Here is a 27,590-nt window from a genome sequence, read left to right on the forward strand (position 1 = left end):
TTAACCAACAGTTATTTAAGTTATTGTAAAAACATATACATATGTAATTTTTCGATCATAGCCTCGTGCTCCAAGAAAAGTTCCTTTCTTCTCCTGCGGGTGGCAGTATTGTCTTGTTAAATGGTCCACGGGTCCTGGGCCAGTAAAAGGGTCATGCTGTGTGCGTGAGTGTGTAAATTAGATGTGACTGTTTAAGAGGTGTGCTCCGAAGATAGCGGATCAGCAGGTGACATGTTAATCCCCAAAGTTTATGGGTCTTTGTTCAGATGCTTTTAGCGAGACAGATGTTTTCAGCAAATGGTCGTAAAAGTCGTTAAAGTGTTATCATTCAAGGTTGGGGGGAATCACCCTCTGCTCTCCAGTGGAATTTCTTAAGTGGATCTAAGAGTGTGATTTCACAATGAGCCATCAGGCTATCTGCTACACTGGAAGAAGTTTATCTGCACAAATACAATCAGAAAATTTTACGAAGATATCAAGCTGCTGAATAAAATGGAGAATATGGCAACCACAGAAATATCCAATATTCAGCAAACATCCTCTCCTTCACCCAATAGTCAAATGCAGAAAAGTACAGGAAAGAAAAAAACACATCTCTGCTCAGACTGTGGGAAGAGTTTTACTAAACCAAGTAATCTCCAGCGACACCAGCGCACTCACACTGGAGAAAAACCATATCTCTGCAAAGACTGTGGGAAGAGTTTTAATAATCCAATTAGTCTCCGAACACACAGACACATTCACACTGGAGATACACCATTTCAGTGCACAGAGTGTGGGAAGAATTTTTATCAACAGTATAATCTCCAACGACACCAACGCATTCACACTGGAGAAAAACCATATCACTGCTCAGAATGTGGAAAAGGTTTTAATACACAGTGTGATCTCCAGCGACACAAACGCATTCACACTGGAGAGAAACCGTATCACTGCTCAGAATGTGGCATGAATTTTCATCAAATGGGTCATCTCCAGTCACACCAGCGCATTCACACTGGAGAGAAACCGTATTACTGTTTAGAATGTGGCATGAATTTTTATAGACACAGTCAGCTCCAGCAACACCAATGCATTCACACTGGAGAGAAACCGTATCACTGCTCAGATTGTGGAAAGAGTTTTACTAAACATTATGATCTCCAGCGACACAAACGCATTCACACTGGAGAGAAACCGTATCACTGCACAGACTGTGGAAAGAGTTTTACTACACAGGGTGATCTCCAGCGACACAGACGCATTCACACTGGTGAGAAACCGCATCACTGTTCAGAATGTGGGATGAATTTTCATCAAAAGAGTAATCTCCAGGTACACCAGCGCATTCACACTGGAGAGAAACCGTATTACTGTTCAGAATGTGGCATGAATTTTTATAGAAACAGTCAACTCCAGCAACACCAACGCATTCACACTTGAGAGAAACCGTATCACTGCTCAGATTGTGGGATGAATTTTAACCATCAGTGACACCGGCAAGTTCACACAGGGGTAAAACTATATCACTCCTCAGACTGTGGGAACAGTTTTATTCATTAGTTTTTTTTTATACACCAGTTCATTCATACTGGAGAGAAACTGTATCAGTGTTTAGACTGTGGGATTCTCACATTCACACTGGAGAAAAAAAAACGTATCAGTGTTTGGACTGTGGGAACAGTTTTACTCCTAAAACTATTCCAAGATCTATTAATAATGTGTATAGAGGGTAAACTGTTGCATATATCCACAAGCCAGAGATCCTGAAGTAAATGAGCTGGCTTAATTCGTAAGAGGTAAATACAATCAAGAAATCACTGAGTTTGTTTACTTCATGTTGTACGCAGACCATGGCGATGTTACTGTCATATCCCATGTTGAATTTAGAGGGTTTAAGTTTTTTTAATAGGAAAGTTGGAAAAAAGAAACCCGCCATCCATGCAAGAACATAACGATTGATATGAAACCTAAATTTGAATTTAGGTTTAATGGTTCAGCTGGTTTGTAAAATAGAAAAAAGTTAGTTTTAACTTTGTTGTTGCTCTGTACAAAAACACAACAGAACAATACAGTTAACATATTCCAAAAGTACAAATAGTAGCACAGTCCAATAACTGTGATGATTATGAGTGCATGTCTATGATAATAGGTTAAATATAACGTATGTACAGTGGTGTGAAAAACTATTTGTCCCCTTATAGATTTGTTTTTCATTTGTTTTATGTTTCAGTTTGTTAAACAAACATTAATATAAAACAAATATAATCTGAGTAAATAAAAAAAAAACACTTTTTAAGTTATGATTTCTTTTATTAAGGCCAATTTCTCATTTTTCCCATTTCTAATTTTTCATATTTATCACACATGGCTAGATTGGTAGATTTTGAAATTAAATTGCCATTTAAAAAGTGCTTTTTATATTTACTTTGCCTTTGGTTATCTTTGCCTGATATTAAAGTTTGTTTGACCATCACAAAAATTGAGAAACTGTGGAGATTTCTCTTTCTCCTCTTTGCTGCATGGAGATGAGAACTGTGAACCACCAACTGATAATTACTTTTTCTCAGCAACAGAACTAAACTGATATATTGATACATGCTATTTTTTCTTGGTAAAGCAAGCGGTTTATTTACTGATAGATTAAAGCATAGTATCTTTTGATTCTATATGTGATACATACTTGAGTTCCTGTGGTTTTATCCTCTCACAGAGTGACTAACCCGACTCAGCACATGCTGTTGGACAGAGGTGACCACAACACTCTACCAGAGGTTTAAAAGACGAAGTGCAGTGACTGCAAGCTGAGATCAGACTTTTCCAACAAGCTTTAAAAGAGTCACTAAACAGAAAAGCAGCTTGAACAATAAGGCCAACTAAGTAAGATGGAATGGGAAGCTTTAGCTGCTCACCACACTCCCACTTGAAGCACTAATAAAAAAAAAAATACAGTGACTTATTATATGACATGCATATTAAGTTTAATAAACTAAGTGTCCTGATCCTCAACAGGATCATTGCAGCTGTGATTGGTCCACCGGGCCACACATTCCCGCCTTAGAAGTTTAAACTGCCGAGTGATGCAAAGCCGCTGCGCAGAAGTATAAACACGCTCTGCTGCATAGCGCACTCTGCGTAGGTTACGGTGTAGGTTTGAAGCAGAAGTATAAATTGGGAGTTACGGTGATGTTTCTCAGAGCAAGGCATCTCTGAGCTGATGTATCAGGACCGAGTTGCTGAGCTGTCCTCCGAGCGCGCTGTGATGGTATTCGGCAATGCAGCATCAGCAGCTGTTTTGAGTGTGTCCGTGAAAAATCTTTTTGAAGGGCCGTAAGACTTTACCCTACCCCTCAAGCCAAACAAGAATAGGGACACCCCATCCCTGGACGTGCACGTGCTTTAAAGGTGGGGTAAGACTAAATGATGGCGCCAAGGGGTGAAATGGGATTGGGCCTTCTAAGAAACACTTTTTGGGGCTGTTCAAAATGTTCTTAGCAGGGGCGCCGAGTGGTCCAGCAGTCTAAAGCGGCTTTGCCATCAGCTGCCAGCGTTCAGAGCGAGTAAAATTGGCCTTGCTCCTTCCGGGTGGGTAGATGGCGCTCTCTCCCCACATCATTCCAAAGAGTGATGTCCACAGCACAGGACAGGACCTCTGTGAGCTGATGTACCGGAACGGAGTCGCTGCGCTTTCCTCTGAGCGCGCTGGCTACTGGGCAATGCTGCATCAGCAGCAGCTCGAAAAGAAGCGGTGGCTGACTTCACATTTGTTGGAGCAGGCATGTGTTAGTCTACACCTTCCAGGTGTGTTGGGGCATTACTGGTGATGGGGGAAGGCCTAATGAGTGGGTTGGGTAATTGGCTGTTCAAAAAATGGGGTGGAATTTGTTTTTTTTGTATTCAACAGCTTTCTATGAATTCTGTATTGACATGTATGCTGGCTACTATCTGTGCCGTATGTTTCTTAGTGTTAATAGCATGTTTCATATTCATTTGTATTAATGTGTACAAGTTAATTTGCTTTCCAATAAACCATTAAAAGAGATGAACTTGGCACCCTCTTCAGTGGGGTGATTGGAGGATTTGTCTATCTGCTGATTTCGGAGTGACATTATATTCCACCAGGGCCAGGGAGCAACAGAACAATAAACTAACCTAAATTGCAGTTTGCAGCATTTACAGATACAGCTCTCATTACTAAGTGTGAGGTAACGAGGATGAGGTGCAGAGTTATGCAGTATTCTATGATATATAGGTTTACACAGTCAGATTATAACATGCAGAAACCTGCAGTTAGAGAGTACAATTAAGATAGGTAGATGTATGTTTATAATGGTTTACACAAGTTAAAATTGAAATCCACCCCAGGTTTTTGTTACAACTGCCTGGACGGCTCTGCTGCAGTTCAGCAAACAAACCCACAGGTGAATTTTTACTTTATGGAACTGGACTACCCACCTCTGTGACATATGATATTGCAAAGACTGTTTATAGTGTAAAAATGTCTTTATTTTAAAACATTTCTAACTGTTGTTCGTCTCACTGCCTCACAGTGCTATTAGTCATTTAGAGGTGATATGATGCATGAATATTCATGAGCAAGAGCCGAAATCCTATCATTTCTCTCCGCCCACTCCAACTGGACTAAAGCATCGTTACACCGTATCACCGGAGCACTTTTTTTTTTCACAAAAAACAGCTCACATGGCATTCATTCAAACTAGAGAGCACAACTAGACAATTTAAAATGATTTACGATTCAAGATTTGTACACACAATATACAAAATACACACAATAACTACACTATAGACATATTGACAAATGGTATTGCACAGATACCAAATACAACTGAATATATAAATATAAAATGCCATATAGATGTACAGATATCTAGAGTATCTGTGTGGAAGTGGGATAACAGTCCAATAGTGACAGAGTAATTATGAGTAAAGTGCAGGTGCAGAATGAGATGTGTGGGACGTACAGGGTGCAGATTGCTGTATGTGAGATAAGTGTACGACAGTCTGATAGGTACAGAGTGAAGTAAAGTTCAGGGTGCAAGAGTTTGTATAAGATGAGAGTGGGGTGGGTTGGGCAGAACACTATTCTATTGGATGTTCCACAGCCTGGTCGCCTGGAGCTGAAAGCCAAACATCACCTTAATTTCCACGACTGAAAGCTACAGTGGATTTAGCTAAAAACATTGTGAGTCTGTGATCTCCTCTACTACTGCGCTCTGCAGCCCACAGTGACAGAAACCCACCAAACACTGTACTAAATGTGTCCAGCTTAAGTCTTGCTTTTGTCATTAAGGTGTGGTGTTCTTTTTAAAGACCTTCTTTCAGCAGCTCAGTCTGTACCTTAACTACAATGTGCTGTTACAGCTTATTAAACAAAAGGGGTTTTATCATTTTCTGAATGTTTAGGAAACTGTGAAAAGTGTTCCAGCAAACCAAGTAAAGTTTACGCTGTTACTTTCTGACGCTTTTATATTTTAATAAGCAAATGCTGCAGCCTGATTATCAGCCACTGTCCAGTGTTTAAACTGGAGTGAGAGAGGCTGTGGAGCCAGTCTTGGTCAGTTTACATTAAAGCCATTGTGCTAGACCAGTACTGTCTGTATGTGTAACAAATAAAGAGAATTAACGTTACAGACTAATATTAAACAGGTGATTTCCCACACCTTACCTGTCCTTTGTGTGTGTGTATGTTGCCAGCTAATCAGGCCACATAATAGATGTTGGGCCTGATCTGAATTAAATTATTCAGTTTCTTCTGATATAACCCACTCACCTCTCCTGGGAACTCTCCTTAGTTTAATTTAAAGTTTTTTTTTTTATTTAAAGATTGCAGGGGACCCAGAGAATCCCCATTGTTAAGAAGTGTGTCATTGTTTTGGCATTTGGCCAATTTGGCTTTGACTTAGAACAGAAGGTTGCTGTCTTTGAAAAGTATACACACAGAAACCAGTAACTTTACACATCAGCTAAACATTGCTGTTACTTGACTGGACCAGTGTCAAAAATATAGTTGTTCATTACTTTAGGCTACAGAGTTTTGCAGCTCAGTTGCTCTAAAATATATTAATGTTAGCATAATTTCAATAAAACAAAACTTAAATGTGAGAAGCTATTATATTTATTAAACAGTAGCTATAAGTAATCTCAACACAATTCTAAACTTTTTTTCGACTAAAACTAGACTAAAATATTGGTTTTCGTCGACTAAAACAGCATTTCCAACCTGCAATTTCTTTAGTTCAAACTGTAAGTTAAAGGTCCACTTTTTCTTGTTCTTTGTGAAATACAATAGGTCTCTCTGAGTTATATATGGGGGGGAACGGCACCGCAGCATTGATAACATTGCTGTTTAAACTGAAGCAGGGCTAAATAGAAACGGAGCACCAAAAAAACAGCTCCCATGGCATAAATTTATACTAGAGACCACAACTAGACATTTTAAAATGAGACAAAGAAAAAGATGAAAACCTTCGGACAGTGAAAGTGTGTGTGGAACGATGTAGAATATATATATATATATATATATATATATATATTAGGGATGCAAATTATCGATTAATTCGTTAATCATTAGTTGATTGATCTTATCGATCGACTTTCGATTAATTGATAAGCGGCGTTTTTACCTGAATTTTAGTGTTTCAATAGGGCCTTTAAAAATACCAGCTAAATAGTTAAAACACTGAGCTCAAAAAGTATATATTATATTATGATAATTATATTGTATTATATTATATTATATATTCCTCAAGTAATTATGCATTAGGAAAAGAAAGCAGACTTTTTATGGTATAAGAAAATACATTCTTTAATTTAAAAAAAGAAATAAATTAAGGACTGGCTCAGTTTTTGCGTTTTTGTAACATTAGACATATTAAAAAAAAAAAAAAAAGAATAGAAGAAATTAAATAGAGAGCCAAACAGATTATTATTGAGCCTATAGATTATGAAGAAACTGCATCCAGGCTATTAATTAGGAAATCCTCAACAATCCTCAATGCAATGAGATCCTGAAACCCTGTACCGTCAACTGTCTAGATTGGCATCAAATCTCTCTTGATCATGCTGCATATCCTCTCTGTAATGTCCTCCGCCCTTCTCTCATCACACGCTCGCGCTCTCAGTGAAACTGTGACGGCGTTCAAATGATAACTGAGTGAGCTAGTGGAACTGTTGTATTTCAATACCGCATTACACAGAGAACATTTGACTTCTTTGCCTAAATTAACACTGTTGAAATGGTCCCACACCGCACTTATTTTCGCCCGCTTCATTTTGTTTTCAACCCTGGTCTCTCGCGAGTCGTGTTCACCTCTCGTTCTCACGCTCTGTTCAAGTTACTACAGTAGCGCCCTCTAGCGATTAATCGCGAGTAATACATTTTGTTCGAGCAACCTCTTGATCGACAATTAATCTAAAGTCGATTAATCATTTGCATCCCTAATATATATATATATAATAATATGACTGTCTTTAAAGTTATTTGTAATATTATGTTAACGATGACCACAGTTAATTGATCAGTCATAGTAAAAACAAAATCATTTTATTCAAGAAGACATTTAAATCAACTCCGGAATGTATCAGTCCATAATTACTGTTCACTTTGTAGGTTTTAGATAAATATTGATATTGCTGTATAGCGATCACTGGAGGTAATGCTACTCAAAGTGACCAGAAGAAAACTAATTGGGTAGTGCAATGTGACAATGTCTAATTAGAAAGCTGTTAATGTTGAACAGGTCACCATAAACTCATATCATTATAATAAGATAAAATAAGTGTCAGTCAATGGGTCTTCGTCTTAAAACATAATTTATGCTTAAAACATAAAACATTATCTACATTAGCCAAGAGAATCTCTGTCAGGAGAAATGGAACGGGACTATCCCAAATAAATGAACCCCAGCAAATTTTCATTTTTTTTTTTTTAATAATAGGACTATGCTTCTTCAGTGTGGCAATGTTAATTAACATTATTCTGAACAGATTTTGCATATTTACACAGCCAAAAATGTTTTTAAAAAGCTCAGTTTTAATGCTCTACTAAAAATGTCAGGTTTAAACTGGGCTCAGGATTTTTTGGACCTGATCTAAGCTCTACATTTAACAGCCTAGTAGTTGGTGTTGTAAGTCAAATTAAAAGTCAAATTTAATGCTTTTTAAGACCTCAATAAATATAATGTAAGACCCAAAAATGTATTCATATTTCTTTGGTAGAAAATAATTTATTGTATTGAAAATCAAGACATTTTCCATTTGTTATCATTTTTTCATTTTGTTTCTTTGTGCAGAGCCAACATAACATGTAAGTTGCATTTAGTTAAACAACACACTGAATTGTAGGAACTATAAAGAATAATGAAAGAACACTTAAACAGTGAAAGCATGTTTTTCAGATTGAACTCTTTTGCAGCTTCCAGCACATAAGGAAAAAAGAGGAAATTATCAATTAAATTGTACTTCTACTACGACTACTACTACTACTAATAATAGTAGTAATAATTCAGAAATATTAAAGTTTCTTCTCTATAAATAATTATCAGTGTCATTTTATCATTATCTAATTTGCCCATATCTTTAAAAGTGGTGTCTGATAACATAAAAGATTTAGATTTTGACCCCAGGTGGGGTGGGAGGCCACAGTGGTACATACAATGCACAAAGGGGTTCTCCAACTGAAACGTTTGAGAACCACAGTTGTAAAATGCAACCCAAAAATATTTATTATTTATTAGTCTTAGTCAAGACTTATTTGACGTGAGTTCCCTCGTGTAAATGAGGAAATAAAGTGATGTTCAGTTCTGTTGACCCTTCAACACAGAGTGAAAGACCAGTTAAGTTAAAGATCTCCATGCAGCCAGAAAAACAGTGGAGAGAGAAAATATCTCCACAGTTTCTTCATGCAACTGGATAAAATGTAAAAAAAAAAAAAAAAAAAAAATTCAGCTAAGTCGCTCATCAGTTGCTTGGATTCAGTTTTTAGATACGTTTAGTTCAGATAGTTTTCAGAGTTAGTAAAGTTAACCAACACACTTATAATTAGCCTATATGAAAAATCATCCAGCAGAGTTTGCATGCACAGCCTCTTCATGCTGGTACGCTTGGAAACCAGCAGCAGTTCTAAATGAGTCAGATCCCACTGCTACTGCTAATCTTCTATTCACACATAAAGAACGCATACACAAAGCACTGTGGTAGTATTACTGAAATAACAAGAGAGAGTTGTTTACCACAACAGTCCACTTTCCGATCCTGCAGAGCTGGTTCTGTTAACCATTACACTGGGACATGACAACACTCATGGCACAAAATACTAGTTCCTGTCCCATTATATTTGGCATGTATATTGGGTTATATATGCATAGTGACCTATATCTCATTATATTTAACATATTTATCATAGACATGTACTCATATTAACACAGTTTTTGCATCATGCTAATATTTGTACTTGAATTTGATGTGTATTTGTTAGGGGTGTAAAGGTACAGAAAATAAACCCCACGATACAGTAGGTTTTTGGTTGGTGAAAACTGGACATTCTCTATAGCCTCTCCTTCATTAACTTTATAATAACAATGGACCTTCATTATTATCATGTTTTGTTTTTTGGGATGGAATGTTGGAACTGGGCTCGAGCGCGTGAAAGAGAAAGAGAGAGAGTTAAAAAAAAAAGAAGAGAGAGTTAGAGAGTGACGCCAGAGAGAATGTCTCCTATAGGCTGTACCGTGCATTCTGCGTGCATTTACATGAACCGAACTGTTACGGTTCGCAAAAAAAAAAAAAAGGACTGTGTATTTGTAGCAATGACAAAGTTAAAACTAAGTACTAAGTAACTATTTACCCTAAAAGAAAATTTGATAACAATGGTTATGTTTCACCTGGATGACAAGTTTCTCCAACATCTTTGTCCATGAAACATCACTTTTAACCCTCTAAATCCTGCTCCTGGTAAAAATTAGCTTAAGCTAGATTTAAGATGGATTTAACAGGTATCATAAGCACAAGGTTACAATAATGTTGCCATGATTTGCATAGGTTACGTAAACAACCCTAATTATTAATTTATTTACTGTATCTTTTACGAATGAAGCTGTACAGAGCTTAACTGGATATATAATAACTATATTATAAGATACCTATATTTTTCTTTATGAATATGCTTAAAAAAATGCAGTTGACCTCTACCATTACATTACCATTACAATATACATTACCAATAGATCCGGCTTGGGATCTTGAATAGTTTAGGGTGCGTCACTGTCCTTCTTAATACACTTGTGTTTCTTGAATGATGGTAAATACCTGAAGCTCACTGCACACTCTGAGCAGTGATATGGTTTCTCTCCCGTGTGAATGCGCTGGTGTGTTCGGAGACTACTCTGATTATTAAAGCTCTTTCCACAGTCTGAGCAGTAATATGGTTTCTCTCCAGTGTGAATGAGCAGGTGTTTTTTTAAATCGCTCTGATTATTAAAACTCTTCCCACAGTCTGAGCAGTGAAACAGTTTCTCTCCAGTGTGAATGCGCTGGTGTCGCTGAAGACTATACTGGTGACTAAAACTTTTCCCACAGTCTGAGCAGTGAAACAGCTTTTCTCCAGTGTGAATGCGCTGGTGTTGTTGGAGATTACTCTGCTGATAAAAATTCATCCCACATTCAGAGCAGTAATATGGTTTCTCTCCAGTGTGAACGCGCAGGTGTCGCTGGAGACTATTCTGTTGATTAAAATTCATCCCACAGTCTGAGCAGTAAAACGGTTTCTCTCCAGTGTGAATGCGCTGGTGTTTTTTAAAATTACTCTGATTATTAAAACTCTTTCCACAGTCTGAACACTGATATGGTTTATCTCCAGTGTGAATGCGCTGGTGTTGCTGGAGATGGCTCTTATTATTAAAACTTTTTTCACAGTCTGAACACTGATATAGTTTCTTTCCCAAGTGAATGTGCTGGTGTTGTTTGAGATTACGCTGTTGATAAAAACTCAGTCCACACTCTGAGCAGTGAAATGATTTTTCTCCAGTGTGAATGAGCTGGTGTGTTTTAAGACTACTCTGATGAGTAAAACTCTTTTCACAGTCTGAACAGGAATATGGCTTCACTCCAGTGTAAATGTGCTGATGTTGCTTGAAATTATTCGAATCATTAAAGCTACTCCCACAGTCTGAGCAGTGATGCGATTTCTCTCCAGTGTGAATGAGCTGGTGTGTTCCAAGATGACTCTGTTGAGTAAATCTCTTCCCACAGTCTGAGCAGTGGTGAGTTTTCTTCTTGCCTGTACTTTTCTGCATTTGTCTGTAAGGTGTAGGAGAGGGTGTTTGCTGAGTATTGGAGATTTCTCTGGATGCCATGTTTTCCACTTTGTGCAGCTAATCCAGGTTCATCCAGGTAGGAATGTAGCATTCGGTACTGGAAGAAACACAGGAAAAGAAAACCTAAGCTCAATAAAAATAAAACTGTCAGACAATCTTAGGGGGCTGAAAATAAACAAAAATTAAATTCGGGAACTCATTTTGGGGGGGATAGATTTGATTCAAACAATCAACATTTTCCTTAACAAATATTCACATTTATAGGAAAGTACTAAATTCTAGAGATGTCCCGATTACGTTTTTTAATCATGAGTATGAATCCACTGATTCTGAAAATCTGCTGATGCTGAGTCCTGATCCAATACTTTGGCAATGCAGAACAAAGGGTCGCATTTAAGTTGCCCTTTAACAGTTTAAAATACATTTTTAAATATTAGTGAAACAAAGGTATCAAAACATACACATTTTAATAAAAAAATAAACAAGTACTATCCAGCCATACAGGGTCATCTCAAAAAATTAGAATATCTTTGAAAAGTTACTTTATTTCAGTAATTCAGTTAAAAATGTGAAACTCATATATTATATAGATGTATTAAACACAGAGTGATCTATTTTAAGCGTTTATTTCTTTTATTGTTGATTTCTTTTATTGTGGCTTACAGCCAATGAAAACCCAAAAATCAGTGTCTCAGAAAACTAGAATATTATATAAGACCAATTGGTACATTTGGCAGTGTGGGCAGTTTGCTAAGTCCTGCTGGAAAATGAAATCCACATCTCCATAAAAGCTGTCAGCAGAGGGAAGCATGAAGTGCTGTAAGGTTTTGTGGGAAAACACTGCACTGACTTTGGACTTGATAAAACACAGTGGATCAACACCAGCAGATGACATGACTCTTCAAACCATCACTGACTGGTGGAAACTTCACACTAGACCTCAAGCAGCTTGGACTGTGTGTCTCTCCACTCTTCCTCCAGACTCTGCTCCCTTAATTTACAAATGAAATGTAAAATTTACTGATGATCAGTGATGGTTTGGAGAATGCAGAATGCAGGCTGTGGCACAGACACTCTCTATCCAACCTGGCTGAGCTTGAGCTATTTGGCAAAGAACCTCAGGCTCTAGATGCACAAAAGACTTGCAGCTGTAATTGCAGCAAAAGTTGTCTCACACATTTCTTAAAAAAAAAAAAAAAAAAAAAAAAAAAAAAAAAAAAAAAAATATATATATATATATATATATATATATATATATATATATATATATATATATATATATACCGGTATATATATATATATATATATATATATATATATATATATATATATATATATATATATATATATATAATTATATATATATATATTTTATTTTTTTATTTTTTTTTAAACCGTGTATAATTTTCATTTTCATGTTGGTATATTACACAAATCTTAATAATTTGTGGTTGTAAGGTGACAAATTTAAAGTTCAATTGATATAAATAATTTTGCAAGCAACAGTTTCGTTTAAATAAAAACTTTGAAAAAACTAATTTAGGTTAATTTACAATGAATTGACTTCATCTGTAATACAAAAACCTGACCTGTGCACATTTACAGATGAAACCTTCTTACGTTTAAATGAAAGTCAAAGATTATGTACAATGACTGACATTGTACAATGATTTATTTGCAATCATTCTATTCATCAAGTCACTCCTAAATAATTCTCAAATTCCATACCTGCAGCAGGTGAGCTGATGGTGTTCCTCCAGCAGAGCAGTCTGAGTACAGAGGTGTGGAGCTGCTGATCAGAGCTGGATCTTCTGCTGCTCCACTTTACTGGAGACCGGGGGAAACTCTAACCACCCTTCCATATTCACCTACAGAGAATACAGTCTTCATTTTAAACCACAGCAAACATCTGTCCAAAGCGCTGAAACTATTAGAACATGTCCAATCAATACATCACAATAACTCTGTTTCTTGATCTGATCCAATACAATAAACAGCCCCGAATCCACCTTAACCTCCAACAGTCTGCTGCTGTGTTTCTAAACTAAAGAGCCACAGCTACAGACCCCCGGAGCCAATGGCGTTACACCCGACAAGTAGCTGTCAAAATAAAAGCCCTCCAGCGCTGTGAGGGTTACATTCATAGACATTGGCTGTATTCGGAATGGCATACTACTATACTGCGTACTGCATACTGCACTAGTATGTACTGCATACTACACACTGCCCAGTATGTAGTATTCGGTACTGTAACACTTTTGATTGTAGTAACCTACACGGTCCCTGACACACCAATCAGTGCTCCGAATTCCTTAGAGTGAGTTGTAAACAGAAAGAACATGAAAAATGTCCTACCTTTTCATTATTAAGACTAATGAGATCTGCATACTGTCCAGAACAGCAATTGCTGCTTTTATTTTAGAGTTTAGCAGCTAACCCAATTCTAACAACCAATTAGCAGCAGCCCCCACAACCCAAGTATGTTCCAGTTATATTTAAATATGTTTTTCTATTTATTTTAGTAGATTACTATTTTCATCTATGTAAATACCAACAAGAAGAACACATTTAAACAAACTCTCATTCATATTTACACAATCTCAACACAAATCAAACAATTTTATTAATTTGTATTCAAAGAAAAATATGTATTTAAACTGAGGGAATTATTTATTAAATCAACAGAACGATTTATTACACAAAGGTAATTGTTTATTAAATAAAGAGAACGTTTTATTAAAACTGAGGGAATTTTTTATTAAAGTAACAGAATAATTTATTAAAACTGAGGGAATCATTTATTAAAATAACAGAATAATTTATTAAAACTGAGGGAATCATTTATTAAAATAACAGAATAATTTATTAAAACTGAGGGAATCATTTATTAAAATAACAGAATAATTTATTAAAACTGAGGGAATTATTTACTGCATCAAGGAAAGTAATGGCTCACCGCTGTCGAGACCCTCCACTGTCCCGGCTGCGGAAAGCGCTCGGTCGCGGCAGCGGAGGGTCCCGGCCGCGGAAAGCGCTCGGCTGCGGCAGCGGTGGGTCCCCGCCGGGGAGAACGCGCGGCCGCGGCAGCGGAGGGTCCCGGCGGCGGACAGCGCTCGGCCGCGGCAGCGGAGGGGGCTCGACAGCGGTGAGCCAATACTTTCCAAAATAATTCCCTTAATTTAAAAATATATTTATTTATAAAATTTAAAAATCTCTCGCACGGGGGGTTTCCGGTTCCGGATGTAGGGGAAAGACGCAGGCGAGCGAGCTCCCAGATTAAGGGCTGACTAAACTTTAAATAATAACTTTTTCTCTCTTATTTTTCTCACGAAACGTGTACGTAGACTTCCTAGCCGGACCTGTCCTCTAAAATGAGCAGCTCAAAGAACTCTAAACACGAAACAAGAGCGCAAATTCTGGCTACGCGCGCCGCTACCAGTGCTGCGGGGAAGTTAGCATCGTTTGCTAATCCGACCGCAACGTGCTCCCAGCCTGCAGCGATGCCTGACGACCCAGCTAATGCCGCGCTCATTACAGCGGACCAGCTATCTGCTGAATTTGCAAAGCAGAGGTCCTCGCTTAAGGAGGACATCTCTCTCCTCATTCGAGATGCTGTTAAACCACTGCAAGTCTCCATTGAATCTCTACAAGCTACAGTCAACTCTTTTCAAACACGCCTTACCTCTGTTGAATCTGTGGCCGGAGACAACTTCGACCGGATAACAGCGATCGAATCCACCGTGGAGTCACTGCGTGGTACAAACCAAAGTCTTATAGATCGTCTTGAAGACCTTGAAAATCGCTCGCGTAGGTCCAATCTGCGCATTCTGAATATTCCCGAGGGCAGCGAAAAAGGCAAAGACCCGCTCAAGTTCATGGCTGAGCTGCTGATGCAAGTGGTGGGCTCGGATATCTTTCCTTCACCACCTGAGCTGGAAAGAGCTCATCGGTCCCCATCGCTTAGATCCAGCCTGAACAACTCTCCACGCCCGTTTCTAGTTTGTTTCTCCAGATTTCAACAAAAAGAAGCATTGCTGCGCTGGGCCAGGAATCATGAGCCGAGTTATCAAGGTTCCGCTCTCAGGATTTATCAGGACTTCAGCGCAACTCTCACAAAGAAGCGCGCCGCCTTCAACGGTGTGAAGCAAGCCCTGTATCAGAAGAACATTCGGTTTCACCTGCTCTACCCGGCCCGGCTGCGTGTTTTTCTGGGGGACAACATCCATGTCTTCAACTCGGCCGATGAAGCTCAGAAGTTCTTTGATCAAGGGTCCGGTAAATAGTCATCTGAACTTTTATTAAACACAGTCTTAACTGTGCCAAGAGCACACATGTTACCACCGTAAACGAGGTTATGTAGCGCTAAAATTTTTTATTTTGCCCTTGGTCCTATGTTTCTGTGTTCATTTAATTCGATTGCTTACAAATGTGTAAACTTGATTTCTTAGAAGCATTTGTATATACTCACGTCTGTAATGCAAGTTTCACCTTAACACCCTATTCTTTTTCTGGGAGCTCTGTAGTTAGCAGCGTTATGTGGTTATACTTTACGAAATCCGTATGTGAAAAGGTTAGCCTGCAGCTTGACTCAAGAAGAGAAGCAAGTATAGGCATTTGTTCTGGGAATGAGTTAAGGGTTGGGATTCCTCTGTACCCCCCCTTTTTCTTTTTTTTTTTTTTTTTTTTTTTTTTTTTTTGTATACAGATTCTTTTACTGCTTTATATCTCTAAGGCAAAATGGGAACACGCTTTGTTAGCTGGAATGTAAAAGGTCTAAATGGACCAGTTAAAAGAGCCAGGATATTCAATCATCTTAAGTACTTAAACTGTGACATCGCATTCCTGCAGGAAACCCACCTACTGGTAAAAGACCAAATTAGACTTAAAAAATCTTGGGTTGGACAAATATACCACTCTAACTTTAACTCAAAGACACGGGGAACAGCCATATTGTTTCATAAAAGGATCCAGTTTAACGCAACCCATATAAAATCAGACCCATTTGGACGCTTTGTGATTGTATCAGGCCTTCTGTTTCACAATCCTGTTGTTCTGGTTAATATCTACGCTCCCAATTGGGACGATGAAAAATTCATACAAAAAGTAATGTCTCTGATACCAGAGTTAAATTCCCATCAATTGATTTTTGGCGGAGACCTGAATTGTGTAATTAACCCAGCCTTGGACCGTTCTAACCCCACGTCCGCTATCCCATCAAAAATGGCTAAGACACTGTCAGTTTATATGGAGCAATTGGGATGCATCGATCCATGGCGCACACTATACCCTCAGAGTCAATCTTTTTCCTTTTTCTCCCCTGTGCATCACTCCTACAGTAGAATAGATTATTTTTTTATTGAAAAAAGCTCACTACCCTCAGTTAAAAAAATTGAATACTCAACTATAGTAGAATCGGACCATGCACCAGTCATACTGAATCTTGCACTCCCTTTTAATAATGTAACTCGGTCTTCTTGGAAGATGGATAAAACTTTGCTTGCTGATGCAGAGTTCTGTGATTTAATTTCTATTAAAATTGATAATTTCATAGAGTTTAATAAAAAAGACAACATCTCTCCATCAGTTCTATGGGACACGCTAAAAGTAGTAATTAGGGGTGAGATCATAGCATACTCATCTAAAATGAATGCAATGTGCAGGGCTGAGCAAGATGTAATTATTGAGGCCATAAACAGAGTCGATGCTCAGTACTCAATCTCTCCATCCTCTGAACTCTATAAAAAAAAACTAGACCTTCAAACTCAATATAATTTAGTAACGACTACTAAGACAGAACGGCTTTTGTTAAAATCACGTGGACTGGTTTACGAACACGGTGAAAAAGCCGGACACCTTCTGGCACAACAGCTTAAGAATCGGGCAGCTACTCAGCAAATTCCACAAATTAGGAAACCCAACGGCGAGGTAACCATTGACCCAAAAGAAATTAATGATACATTTTCTGCATACTACTCAAACCTTTACACCTCAGAAATACCCTCAGACCGCACAGACATGGATGTTTTTCTTAACAGCCTTCAAACCCCTTCTATTAATGAAGAACTTAAAAATGATCTTGATTTACCACTGGAGCAGACAGAAATCATTAACGCAATTCATGCATTACAAAAGGGCAAGGCACCTGGTCCAGATGGCTACCCTATAGAATTTTACCAAGCTTTTTCTAATAAATTATCACCCATTTTACTGGACATGTTTACTGACTCGTTATCTAAAGGTGTACTGCCACCAACAATGACTCAAGCCTCAATTTGCCTTCTGCTTAAGCCTGGTAAAGATAAATTAGAGTGTAACTCATATCGGCCCATCTCTTTGTTGAATAGTGATGTCAAAATCTTAGCCAAGATCCTTGCCATACGCCTGGAAACTGCAATGCATAACGTGATCTCTGATGATCAAACCGGTTTTATTTCTGGCCGACACTCGTTTGCAAACATCCGTCGTCTTTTAAACATCATTTACTCTCCTAAATCCAGGGAGACACCAGAGGTGGTTGTCTCCCTTGACGCAGAAAAAGCCTTTGATAGGGTTGAATGGCCCTACATGTTTTCGAGCTTAGCGAAATTTGGATTTGGACCCATCTTTATCTCATGGATCAAACTTTTATACTCATCTCCCAAAGCATCGATTATCACAAATGGCAAACAATCACAGTACTTTCAACTATCAAGAGGAACCCGTCAGGGGTGTCCCATCAGTCCTCTACTGTTTGCCTTGGCTATTGAACCCCTGTCTATCATACTTAAATCATCATCATTAATTAATGGAATTTTCAGAGGTGGACTAGAACATAGACTATCTTTATATGCGGACGATTTATTGTTATATATATCAAACCCTGTTCTTAGTATGTCACATATTGTTCATATTCTAAAGAGGTTTGGCACTTTCTCTGGATATAAATTAAATTTTGATAAAAGTGAATGTTTCCCCATTAATGATTTGGCACTTAAAATTCCAGAAAATATACTACCCTTTCATATGTCGAAAAAAGGCTTCAAATACCTTGGTATAAACATTACAAGAGACATGCAAAACCTCTTTCAAGAAAATTTTTCTCCTGTCTTGGAAAAAGTAAAACTGGACTTGAAAAAATGGAGGTCACTTAATCTATCTCTGACAGGGAGAGTAAACTGCATAAAAATGAACGTCCTTCCCAAATTCCTGTACTTATTTCAAAGTATACCACTGTATCTTAGTAAATCTTTCTTTAAATCTGTTGAAAAATCTTTTACTGAGTTTATTTGGAATGGCAAAAATCCCAGAATACGTATAGAGCTACTGCAGAAACCCAAGCAACAGGGTGGGTTAGCCCTTCCAAACCTTTGTTACTATTACTGGGCTGCAAATATTCAAAAAATAATCCACTGGCTTCATGCCCCAGATTCTGGGTGGTGTCAACTTGAGGCCTTCTCTTGTATCTCGACCTCTTTTAAGGCGTTGGTCACCTCCAATCTCCCCCTGTCTGCCTCAACCTTTACTAATAACCTAATTGTTATCAATACACTTAAAATATGGAATCAATTTAGAGAGCACTTTGGATTTAAACACTTCCTTCATATGAGCCCTATATGCAATAATCACTTATTTCTACCTGCAAAACTGGATTCTGCATTTTCTACTTGGTGTAGAAAAGGTATCTCTAGCTTTAAGGACGCATATATAGACTCCACATTTCCAAGCTTTGATGAGCTATCAGCAAAATTTAACCTTCGCCGATCTGACATGTTCCGTTACTTTCAGATCCGGCACTTTTTGAGAAATTTGGACCCAAACTTTCCTAACTTGCCTCAAACTTCAGTCTTGGATGACATATTAGAAACCCTCCCCAACATAAAAGGGTTGATTTCAAAACTAACAGACGTTATATCTTCCCTTAAAAATCTGACTCTGACTAAAATTAAGGCTGATTGGGAGAAGGAATTGGGTATAGTAATTGAAGAAGGACCATGGAACTGTGCTCTGCAAAGGGTTAATAACAGCATCTCTTGTGCAAGGTTAGGCCTGATACAGTTTAAAGTATTACATCGTCTTCACTTCTCTAAAGCAAGACTGGCCAAAATGTACTCCAATAGTGATATCTATTGCGATAAGTGTCACAACACCCCGGCCAATCTAACCCATATGTTCTGGTCTTGCCCCGCTTTAACCGCCTATTGGCTTTCAATTTTTACATTTTTATCAGAATCTCTTAATATAGATCTTCAACCTAATCCACTTACTGCCATATTTGGTATATCTGATAAAAGTCACAGAACAATCATAGCCTTTACAACCCTTCTTGCTCGCAGGAGAATTCTATTACACTGGAAATCAAAATACCCACCAAAAGCTTCTGTGTGGCTTAGAGACTTGATGCAGTTTATTCAGCTGGAAAAAATTAAATATTCCCTTAGGGGCTCTAGGAAAAAATTTCTAAATATTTGGGCACCAATTCTAAGCAATATAAGCAACATTAAATCTATAACAGACATTGATTAATCCTTCTTCAGTAAATCACTTCCTTCCCTCTTAGTTATATATTTGTTTATTATTTACTTGCTGATCTCATTTGACTTTGTTTTGTCTATTTGTTTTGTTCCATTGTTGTTGCTTAATAGTTTTGTTTGTTTATTATTATTATTTGTCTTTTTTTTTTTTTTTTTTTTTTGTGGGGGGATGGGGGGTTGAGGGATGCTGTGTGGGATTGGGGGAGATGGTGGGATGGGTGGAGTGTAATAATGGGGATTCGTTCATAGAAGTTGAAAAAGGGAGGGGGAAAAAAAAAAAAAAAAAAAAGATAAATGGAAATATCTAGTTGTGATTGCTTTGTGACTTTGTGTTGCTATACATTTCCACAATAAAAAATAAAATTAAAAAAAAAAAAAAAAAATCTCTCGCACTCGCCTCCATCTTGTTTTTTTCTGAAGCGAGCTGGAGAAGCCAGCCGCAATGCATGTTGGGATGCAGTACACCACGAAGATAGCTCTCCATGCACACTGCGAAATCGGAGCGGAGTAGTACACCATCCGGGTACCTGTAGTGCACTACAGCTCCTCAGTTTGGTCACACACTGCGTACTGCATACTGGCTTTAGGCAGATTTAGTACGCGAGTAGTATGTAGTATGCCATTCCGAATACAGCCATTATATACAGACACCTCCTGGCATGTCAGCGTAGTCGCCATGCGCCCCCAGTGCATTTATTTACACTGAGGAAAGCGTTTACTACACCTATAATAATCAGTAAACGGTTTGGCTTCTTACAAACGGTAGAAATGTAGTTATGATACAGGACGCTGTCACACATTACATATACCTGCTTTCATGCTAAAATATTTTTTTATAATGCTCTTTAAGGGTATAGACCGTTTCTATGAGGGAAAACAATAACAAAGCTACTGCGCATGTCTGTTCCTTTGACTCTTCCGGTGGCGCTATTTTCAAGTATACAGCTGTCAAAATGAGAGCGTATATTGAACGCAGAGCAAACATGCTATAGTCAAATTAGTAATATGTGATCAAACCGCTTCTCTTGATCCTTTTGATAAGGAAGAAAGGGGGACATTTTTTCCTCTGATTTAAAACGCTTGCCAGAGGTAACCTACCCAGATGTGTATTACTACCTTGTTGAAACGGAGTGTGTTTACACCAGAGAGGCAGTAAAAGCGCACCGCAGTTTGGGCGCATATAATTACTTTCTCAGTGGAAAAGTTGGGAACATTTGTTCCAATAGTAGAGAAGGCATCACTATAGTGTGTGGTGAGGTTGTAGCAAGTCAAACGCTATCCAACACGTACTCTGCATGATTTACAGATAAGAAGGAGGGAGAAGTTGTGAGCTGACACTGTAACTGCATGGCAGGTTAGCAGTGTGAAAAACGAAAGCAGGCGTGTTTACTATGGAGGACCAAAAATGACATAAGTATAAATAAATAAATGTTGAAATATATAAATAAATGAATGAATAAATAAATAAATAAATAAATACACATATAATAACGTTTGTGCGTGAGGGGCAGCATAGTGGAGAAACAGCACAGTGCTTGAAAACTGCTGGTAAGTGGGCCAATGCACGAGATTGGAAGTTATTAGTGGATGTAGGTAGTAAACTGCAGATCCCAGAGTGCATTCTGGTTACAACCTTGAGGCCGGATGTAGTGTTGTACTCTGAAAGTAAGCGGATAGTGTATTTTATAGAGCTGACTGTTCCGTTTGAAGACGAGGTAGATGGAGCTTATGAAAGGAAAAGGCTGAAGTATACAGACTTGGTGGCTGAGGTGAGAGAGCGTGGGTGGCAAGCGTATATTAGACCGGTAGAGGTAGGTACTAGAGGCTTTGTTGCGAAGTCTGCCACAAGACTGCTGTCTGAATTCGGAATTAGAGGTCGTGTGCTAAGGACTGTAGTGAAGGAGTTGTCAGATGTAGCTGAAAGATCTAGTCAGTGGTTGTGGTTCAGAAGGGCTGAGGCTGTGTGGGGAAGGGAGTGAGTTTGTGCTTCTACAGCAAGCTTGGAGGGGGGTGGGTCTGGGACGCCAGACTTCACTGTTGAGCCTTCTGGAGGTGTCGTGGGCCTAATTCAGCGAAACACTGACGAAGGAAGGTGCCTGCCTGATGACCCCTGAGAAGAGCTTGCACTGAAGTTTGTGTTAAAGTTTGGATGAAGGGGATTGGTGTGGTCCTGCTCTTGTAATAATTTGTCTCATGAGTTTTTGTAGACGTCTGAGTACTTGGCAGTTGAGGCACGGACCATGAACATAGTTCGCTATGCTTCTGGATTCTTGTCGAGCCAGTATCAGATGGTAGTGGTTGCTGTGTTCTGCTCACGCAACTTATAATGTGATTTATTGTGTGTGATTGTGCTTAGGTAAGTGTGTTGTTGCCATAGTTAAAGGAAGTGAGCTTAGATTAAGGAGGGATTCTATGTGTTCATAGGTTATTTTTTGGTAGGTCTGTTACTTGGCAGTTGAGGCAATGGACCATGAACATAGTGTTAGGCTGTGCTTCTGGATTCTTGTCGAGCCAGTATCAGATTGTGGTGGTTTTGCTATTGTTGTTAGTTGAGTGAGTAGTAGATCCTGGCTGAGCCCTATGCATAACCCCAGCTGTTAGGTGCAGGATTTGTCAATTTCCTGTATTATATTACTTGATATCTAGTTAAGCTAGTGACTGCTGTGAAGAGAACAGTTGACAACAGAGGAAAGACCCTGTGACAGCATGGAAAGACAGCTGACAAGAGGGAATAGACCCTAACGGTGCTGCCATGGGCTGGCAATCCATGATAGCAGCCACCATGGTTAACCATGTGTGTGCAACCAAGCAAGCTACATTGAAAAAGAAAAAAGCAATACCCCAGGAGTCAGCGAGAGCAGGGGTGGAAGATGACTCACAGGCGGATAACATGGTTACGGACTCTGGAACGGACATGACTACGAGAAGTGGGTTAAGCATAGAGGCAGGTGGGATGGTAAGTGGAAAGGAGTTGCTGACCTGTGTGTGTGGGTGGAGCAAGGTCACATCAGTGAGAGGGCTGAGGATACACCAAGGAAAGATGAGGTGCTTGAGTGAAGGAGTGCAGGGGCCCCGCATTGAACAATACTTTGAACAGAATTGTTTGAGTCAGTCGGCTGAAGTCCAGCGGCAGGTTACGTGCCACAGTCCGCAGGATATCAATACCTTTGATACTAGGGAGGCTAACTTAAGCACAGAAGGAGTGGAGGATGAAGGAGGTGTTGATAGGTCAAAGGCTAAGGGAAAGCAGATGGGTAGGGAGAAAGGAATCGGTCAAAGATCCAAAGTTAAATGGCCAGGCACAGGAGACAAGATGGCATGGAGGAGTATTAATGATGATTTGAAAGGTATGCTTGAGGGTTTGAAGGGAACAGCAGAGAGTAAATTGAACAGGCTAGGTAAAGTCATTTATGATTATGGAATGGCAAGATTTGGTGTTGTGCAGAGGAACGTAAAGTGTCAAGATGTAGTTAAATCAAGGCGGCAGGTAGAAATAGAAAAACTGGTTAAGGAATCAAGGTTACTCAGAAAGAAGTGGAAGAAGGGGAATGAGGCAGAAAGAGAGGGCATTGAGTTATTGCAGGAGGAGTTGAGAAGTAAGTTGGTAAAATTGCGGAGAGCAGAGGCTATGAGGAAAAGGAGGAAGAAGAAGGAGCGTGCTAGGATAGAGTTCTTTAGAGATCCATTTAGGTTTGTTAAGAGTCTGTTTAGTAAGGAGAAATCAGGAAATCTAAAGGTCGGAAAGAGGGAGTTGGAGGAGCACTTTAAGAGTGTTTACACAGAGAAGGAAAGGTCTAGCGACCTGGACCTACCAGCAGACATGCCGCCGTTAGGTGATATAGAGTGGAAAATGGATGTTAACCCCCCTAGGTGGAGTGAGGTTCAGGAGGTGGTGAAGGCTGCAAAGGCAGGTTCTGCCCCAGGGCCAAATGGGGTTCCATATAGATTATATAAAAGTGCACCAGATGTTTTGAAGTTTCTATGGAAACTAATGGCTATAGTGTGGAAGAAGGGGATTATTCCAAAGGAGTGGCGCAGAGCAGGTGGTGTTCTTATCCCAAAAGAAAAGGATTCTGTGGCTATTGATCAGTTCCGTCCCATAAGCTTGTTGAATGTGGAGGGTAAGATCTTCTTTAGTGTGGTTGCACGTAGACTAGCAACGTACCTGAAAAGAAATAATTTAATTGATACGTCTGTACAAAAGGCAGGAATTGCAGGTTTTTCTGGTTGCATAGAGCATAATAGTATGATTTGGCATCAGATTCAAACAGCAAGAGCCGAGAAAAAGGATCTACATGTGGTGTTTTTAGATCTGGCTAATGCTTTTGGTTCGGTACCGCATGCATTGTTGTGGAAGGCATTCAATTTTTTTAGGGTTCCAGAAGAGATTTCAAGGTTAGTTAAAGCCTATTTTGAAGACATACAGTTTTGCTTTAGTGTAGGGGAGTGTGTCACATCTTGGCAACGACTGGAAATAGGTATAATGGCAGGTTGTACAATTTCACCGCTAGCGTTTACGATGGCAATGGAGGTGATTATTAGGGCTTCTAAGTGGGTCGTAGGCGGGGAGAGGCTGCATGATGGCACCCGGCTCCCACCAGTTAGGGCGTTTATGGACGATATGACAACATTAACGACCACGGTGCCATGTACCCGGCGACTGCTAGGGAAGTTAAATGATAATCTTAGGCTGGCTAGGATGAAAGTTAAACCGAGCAAGTCTAGGAGTGTATCAATCGTTAAAGGGAAATTGATACAAGAAAGGTTTATGATGGAGGGAGAAGTCATACCATCTATATTGGAAAAGCCAGTTAAGAGTTTAGGTAGGTGGTATACTGCAGCACTGAATGATAAAGAGCAGGTGGAAGGGTTGTGGACAGAAATGGTGGAGGCCATTAATAGAATTGATAAGTCTTTTCTGCCAGGTAAATTAAAATTGTGGTGTCTGCAGTTTGGTTTGTTGCCTCGTCTAAGGTGGCCACTTACAGTTTATGATATTCCGATTTCTGAGGTTGAGAGGTTAGAAAGGGTTATGAGCAAGGCTATAAGGACATGGTTGGGGGTGCCGCGTTGCCTTAGTAGTGTGGCGTGGTGTGGGAGAGGGATGCTGGAACTGCCGTTGACAAGCTTGGTTGAGGAGTTCAAATGTGCTAAGGTAGGACGTGAAATGCAGTTGTTAGGGTCAAAAGACGGGCTGGTTAAAGCAACAGCACCAGTGACTAGGTCTGGGAGAAAGTGGAATGCTCGAGAAGCTACTCAAGCCGCAAGGAGGGCACTGGAGCACAGGGATGTTGTGGGGCAGGTGCAAAATGGGAGGGCAGGATTAGGTTTAGGTGATTCTTGGAAAGCATTCGGCAAGGCCACATCACCTGAGAAAAGGCGTATGGTTACAGGGTTTATTCGTGAGCAGGAGGAGGAAGCAAGGAGGGCAAAAGCAGCAGGGCAGAGTAAACAGGGGCAGTGGATGAGATGGGAAAGTGTAGAGAAGCGGAGAATCACCTGGCGAGAGTTATGGGGATTGGATACAGGCCGTGTGACGGATGTGTACGTTGATAGCTAGTTGCCCCTCACTGACTATGTGCTCCGATCAGAGAACAGCTGCGACTTCAGGTGATATTAAGAGCTTTATTGATTTCCAGGTATTAAAGTGGCTTCTTCAATGAACTGTTGCATACATATTCAATGATACAGGATTTGTGTGCATTGCAGAGTGAGTATGTTTGGGTGTGTGTGTGTGTGTGTGTGTTCTCTGTAATATAAACATATACAGAGAGATAATTAGAAATTGTATAAACCCAATTCAACATTATATCAAATGATGCAAACATGCAGTAATAATATCAAAACACACATCAAGTTACATAAACAATATATATATAATAACATAATTGCACCAAAGTAACAGTAATGTGACAAGAAAACCAAATTACTGCAAGTGGCTAGTAATATCAAATAATATAAGTGAAATCTAGGCACTCATAGGGTTAAATAAGAGAAAATTCAAGTGCAGTACCTATAGTAGCCAACGGGTGGCGCTTCAAAGATACAAATGTCAAGCGGTATTGCCACCATAGAGTCTAGACTGTTCACGTGAACAACACATGGCGCCATAGGTACAGCAAATACAATATTTAGAAGTTAAATAATGCCTCAAACAGCCACAGAACAGTGGAAATAACACCACAGGTAGAAAATACCGCTAAAGCACTCTCAAACCCAACTATTCATGTAACTTTAACACCAAAGTAAGCATTTACCAATGCATTTAAGGAATAGATAATTTTCCCATTGAAATGAATGGGAGCTCGCGGTAAACTCTGGTTACTGGACTAAACAGCATGTAAATAACACAATCAGATGACACAACATAAATACGGGTCAAAACAAAGTACTTACATTGTCATCAACGCACACATACACACAAAAAGGGGTATTATTTCTACAAGAGGCTGGAGCAAACGGCAAGTGTCTGCCAGCCAAGCACACTGAAACTTAAAGTCATGCATGCACGCAAGTGTGTGGTACGTCGCTGACGTCACCGCGCTTCCTCCAGCAGGGAGTTTTCCACAGGCCGTATAAAGTTTCTTTTGGGAGCTACATATGATGTTCTGCCAACGCCACAAAACCTTGCTCAGTGGGTGGGTGAGGATCCAAGTTGTAAGCTATGTGCAGGAAGTGGCACGCTGAAGCACATTTTGTCGGCATGTAAGGTGAGTCTATCCCAGGGGCGCTACACATGGAGGCATAATCAGGTACTTAGATCTCTTGCAGGTGCACTTGATAAGAAACGGTTAGAAGTTAATAACATGCCCGTGGTAGGTTGCAGTAGGGTAATAACGTTTGTGCGTGAGGGGCAGCATAGTGGAGAAACAGCACAGTGCTTGAAAACTGCTGGTAAGTGGGCCAATGCACGAGATTGGAAGTTATTAGTGGATGTAGGTAGTAAACTGCAGATCCCAGAGTGCATTCTGGTTACAACCTTGAGGCCGGATGTAGTGTTGTACTCTGAAAGTAAGCGGATAGTGTATTTTATAGAGCTGACTGTTCCGTTTGAAGACGAGGTAGATGGAGCTTATGAAAGGAAAAGGCTGAAGTATACAGACTTGGTGGCTGAGGTGAGAGAGCGTGGGTGGCAAGCGTATATTAGACCGGTAGAGGTAGGTACTAGAGGCTTTGTTGCGAAGTCTGCCACAAGACTGCTGTCTGAATTCGGAATTAGAGGTCGTGTGCTAAGGACTGTAGTGAAGGAGTTGTCAGATGTAGCTGAAAGATCTAGTCAGTGGTTGTGGTTCAGAAGGGCTGAGGCTGTGTGGGGAAGGGAGTGAGTTTGTGCTTCTACAGCAAGCTTGGAGGGGGGTGGGTCTGGGACGCCAGACTTCACTGTTGAGCCTTCTGGAGGTGTCGTGGGCCTAATTCAGCGAAACACTGACGAAGGAAGGTGCCTGCCTGATGACCCCTGAGAAGAGCTTGCACTGAAGTTTGTGTTAAAGTTTGGATGAAGGGGATTGGTGTGGTCCTGCTCTTGTAATAATTTGTCTCATGAGTTTTTGTAGACGTCTGAGTACTTGGCAGTTGAGGCACGGACCATGAACATAGTTCGCTATGCTTCTGGATTCTTGTCGAGCCAGTATCAGATGGTAGTGGTTGCTGTGTTCTGCTCACGCAACTTATAATGTGATTTATTGTGTGTGATTGTGCTTAGGTAAGTGTGTTGTTGCCATAGTTAAAGGAAGTGAGCTTAGATTAAGGAGGGATTCTATGTGTTCAT

The 27,590-nt window shown here is 39.6% G+C and overlaps 8 protein-coding genes across 14 annotated transcripts in view; 4 read left to right on the forward strand and 4 right to left on the reverse strand.

Annotated features, from left to right (window-relative positions):
* LOC125803860 (zinc finger protein 239-like) overlaps nucleotides 1–13,303 on the reverse strand; it is a 217,288-nt gene extending 203,985 nt beyond the window's left edge. The window contains exon 1 of one of the 2 annotated variants that reach the window (XM_049482399.1): nucleotides 13,041–13,303. The gene's annotated coding sequence lies outside the window, so the exon portion shown is untranslated. The remainder of the gene's footprint in view (nucleotides 1–13,040) is intronic. The other variant, XM_049482400.1, reaches the window with a different exon arrangement.
* The window catches only part of LOC111194226 (zinc finger protein 239-like), a 457,259-nt gene that overhangs the window by 406,334 nt on the left and 23,335 nt on the right, over nucleotides 1–27,590 (reverse strand). The gene's annotated exons all lie outside the window — the stretch shown is intronic.
* LOC103021480 (zinc finger protein 585A) overlaps nucleotides 1–27,590 on the reverse strand; it is a 258,231-nt gene that overhangs the window by 189,905 nt on the left and 40,736 nt on the right. The gene's annotated exons all lie outside the window — the stretch shown is intronic.
* Nucleotides 1–27,590, forward strand: part of LOC103036135 (zinc finger protein 239) — a 245,471-nt gene that overhangs the window by 69,650 nt on the left and 148,231 nt on the right. The gene's annotated exons all lie outside the window — the stretch shown is intronic.
* LOC107197278 (zinc finger protein 135) overlaps nucleotides 1–27,590 on the forward strand; it is a 142,936-nt gene that overhangs the window by 41,280 nt on the left and 74,066 nt on the right. The gene's annotated exons all lie outside the window — the stretch shown is intronic.
* The window catches only part of LOC111188212 (gastrula zinc finger protein XlCGF49.1), a 232,620-nt gene that overhangs the window by 22,396 nt on the left and 182,634 nt on the right, over nucleotides 1–27,590 (forward strand). The gene's annotated exons all lie outside the window — the stretch shown is intronic.
* LOC111188174 (zinc finger protein 239) lies at nucleotides 430–4,021 on the forward strand. The gene has a single exon (XM_049482458.1). The coding sequence runs from the start codon at nucleotides 493–495 to the stop codon at nucleotides 1,420–1,422; it is 930 nt and encodes a 309-aa protein (XP_049338415.1). The 5' UTR covers nucleotides 430–492; the 3' UTR covers nucleotides 1,423–4,021.
* LOC103022228 (zinc finger protein 501-like) overlaps nucleotides 8,921–27,590 on the reverse strand; it is a 41,797-nt gene continuing 23,127 nt past the window's right edge. Inside the window, exon 2 of the mRNA XM_049482398.1 lies at nucleotides 8,921–11,409. Within this exon, the coding sequence (XP_049338355.1) occupies nucleotides 10,248–11,351 (1,104 nt within the window). The 5' untranslated portion in view covers nucleotides 11,352–11,409 and the 3' untranslated portion in view covers nucleotides 8,921–10,247. The remainder of the gene's footprint in view (nucleotides 11,410–27,590) is intronic.

The sequence above is a fragment of the Astyanax mexicanus genome, chromosome 8 (assembly GCF_023375975.1).
Source record: "Astyanax mexicanus isolate ESR-SI-001 chromosome 8, AstMex3_surface, whole genome shotgun sequence".
Taxonomy (NCBI): domain Eukaryota; kingdom Metazoa; phylum Chordata; class Actinopteri; order Characiformes; family Acestrorhamphidae; genus Astyanax; species Astyanax mexicanus.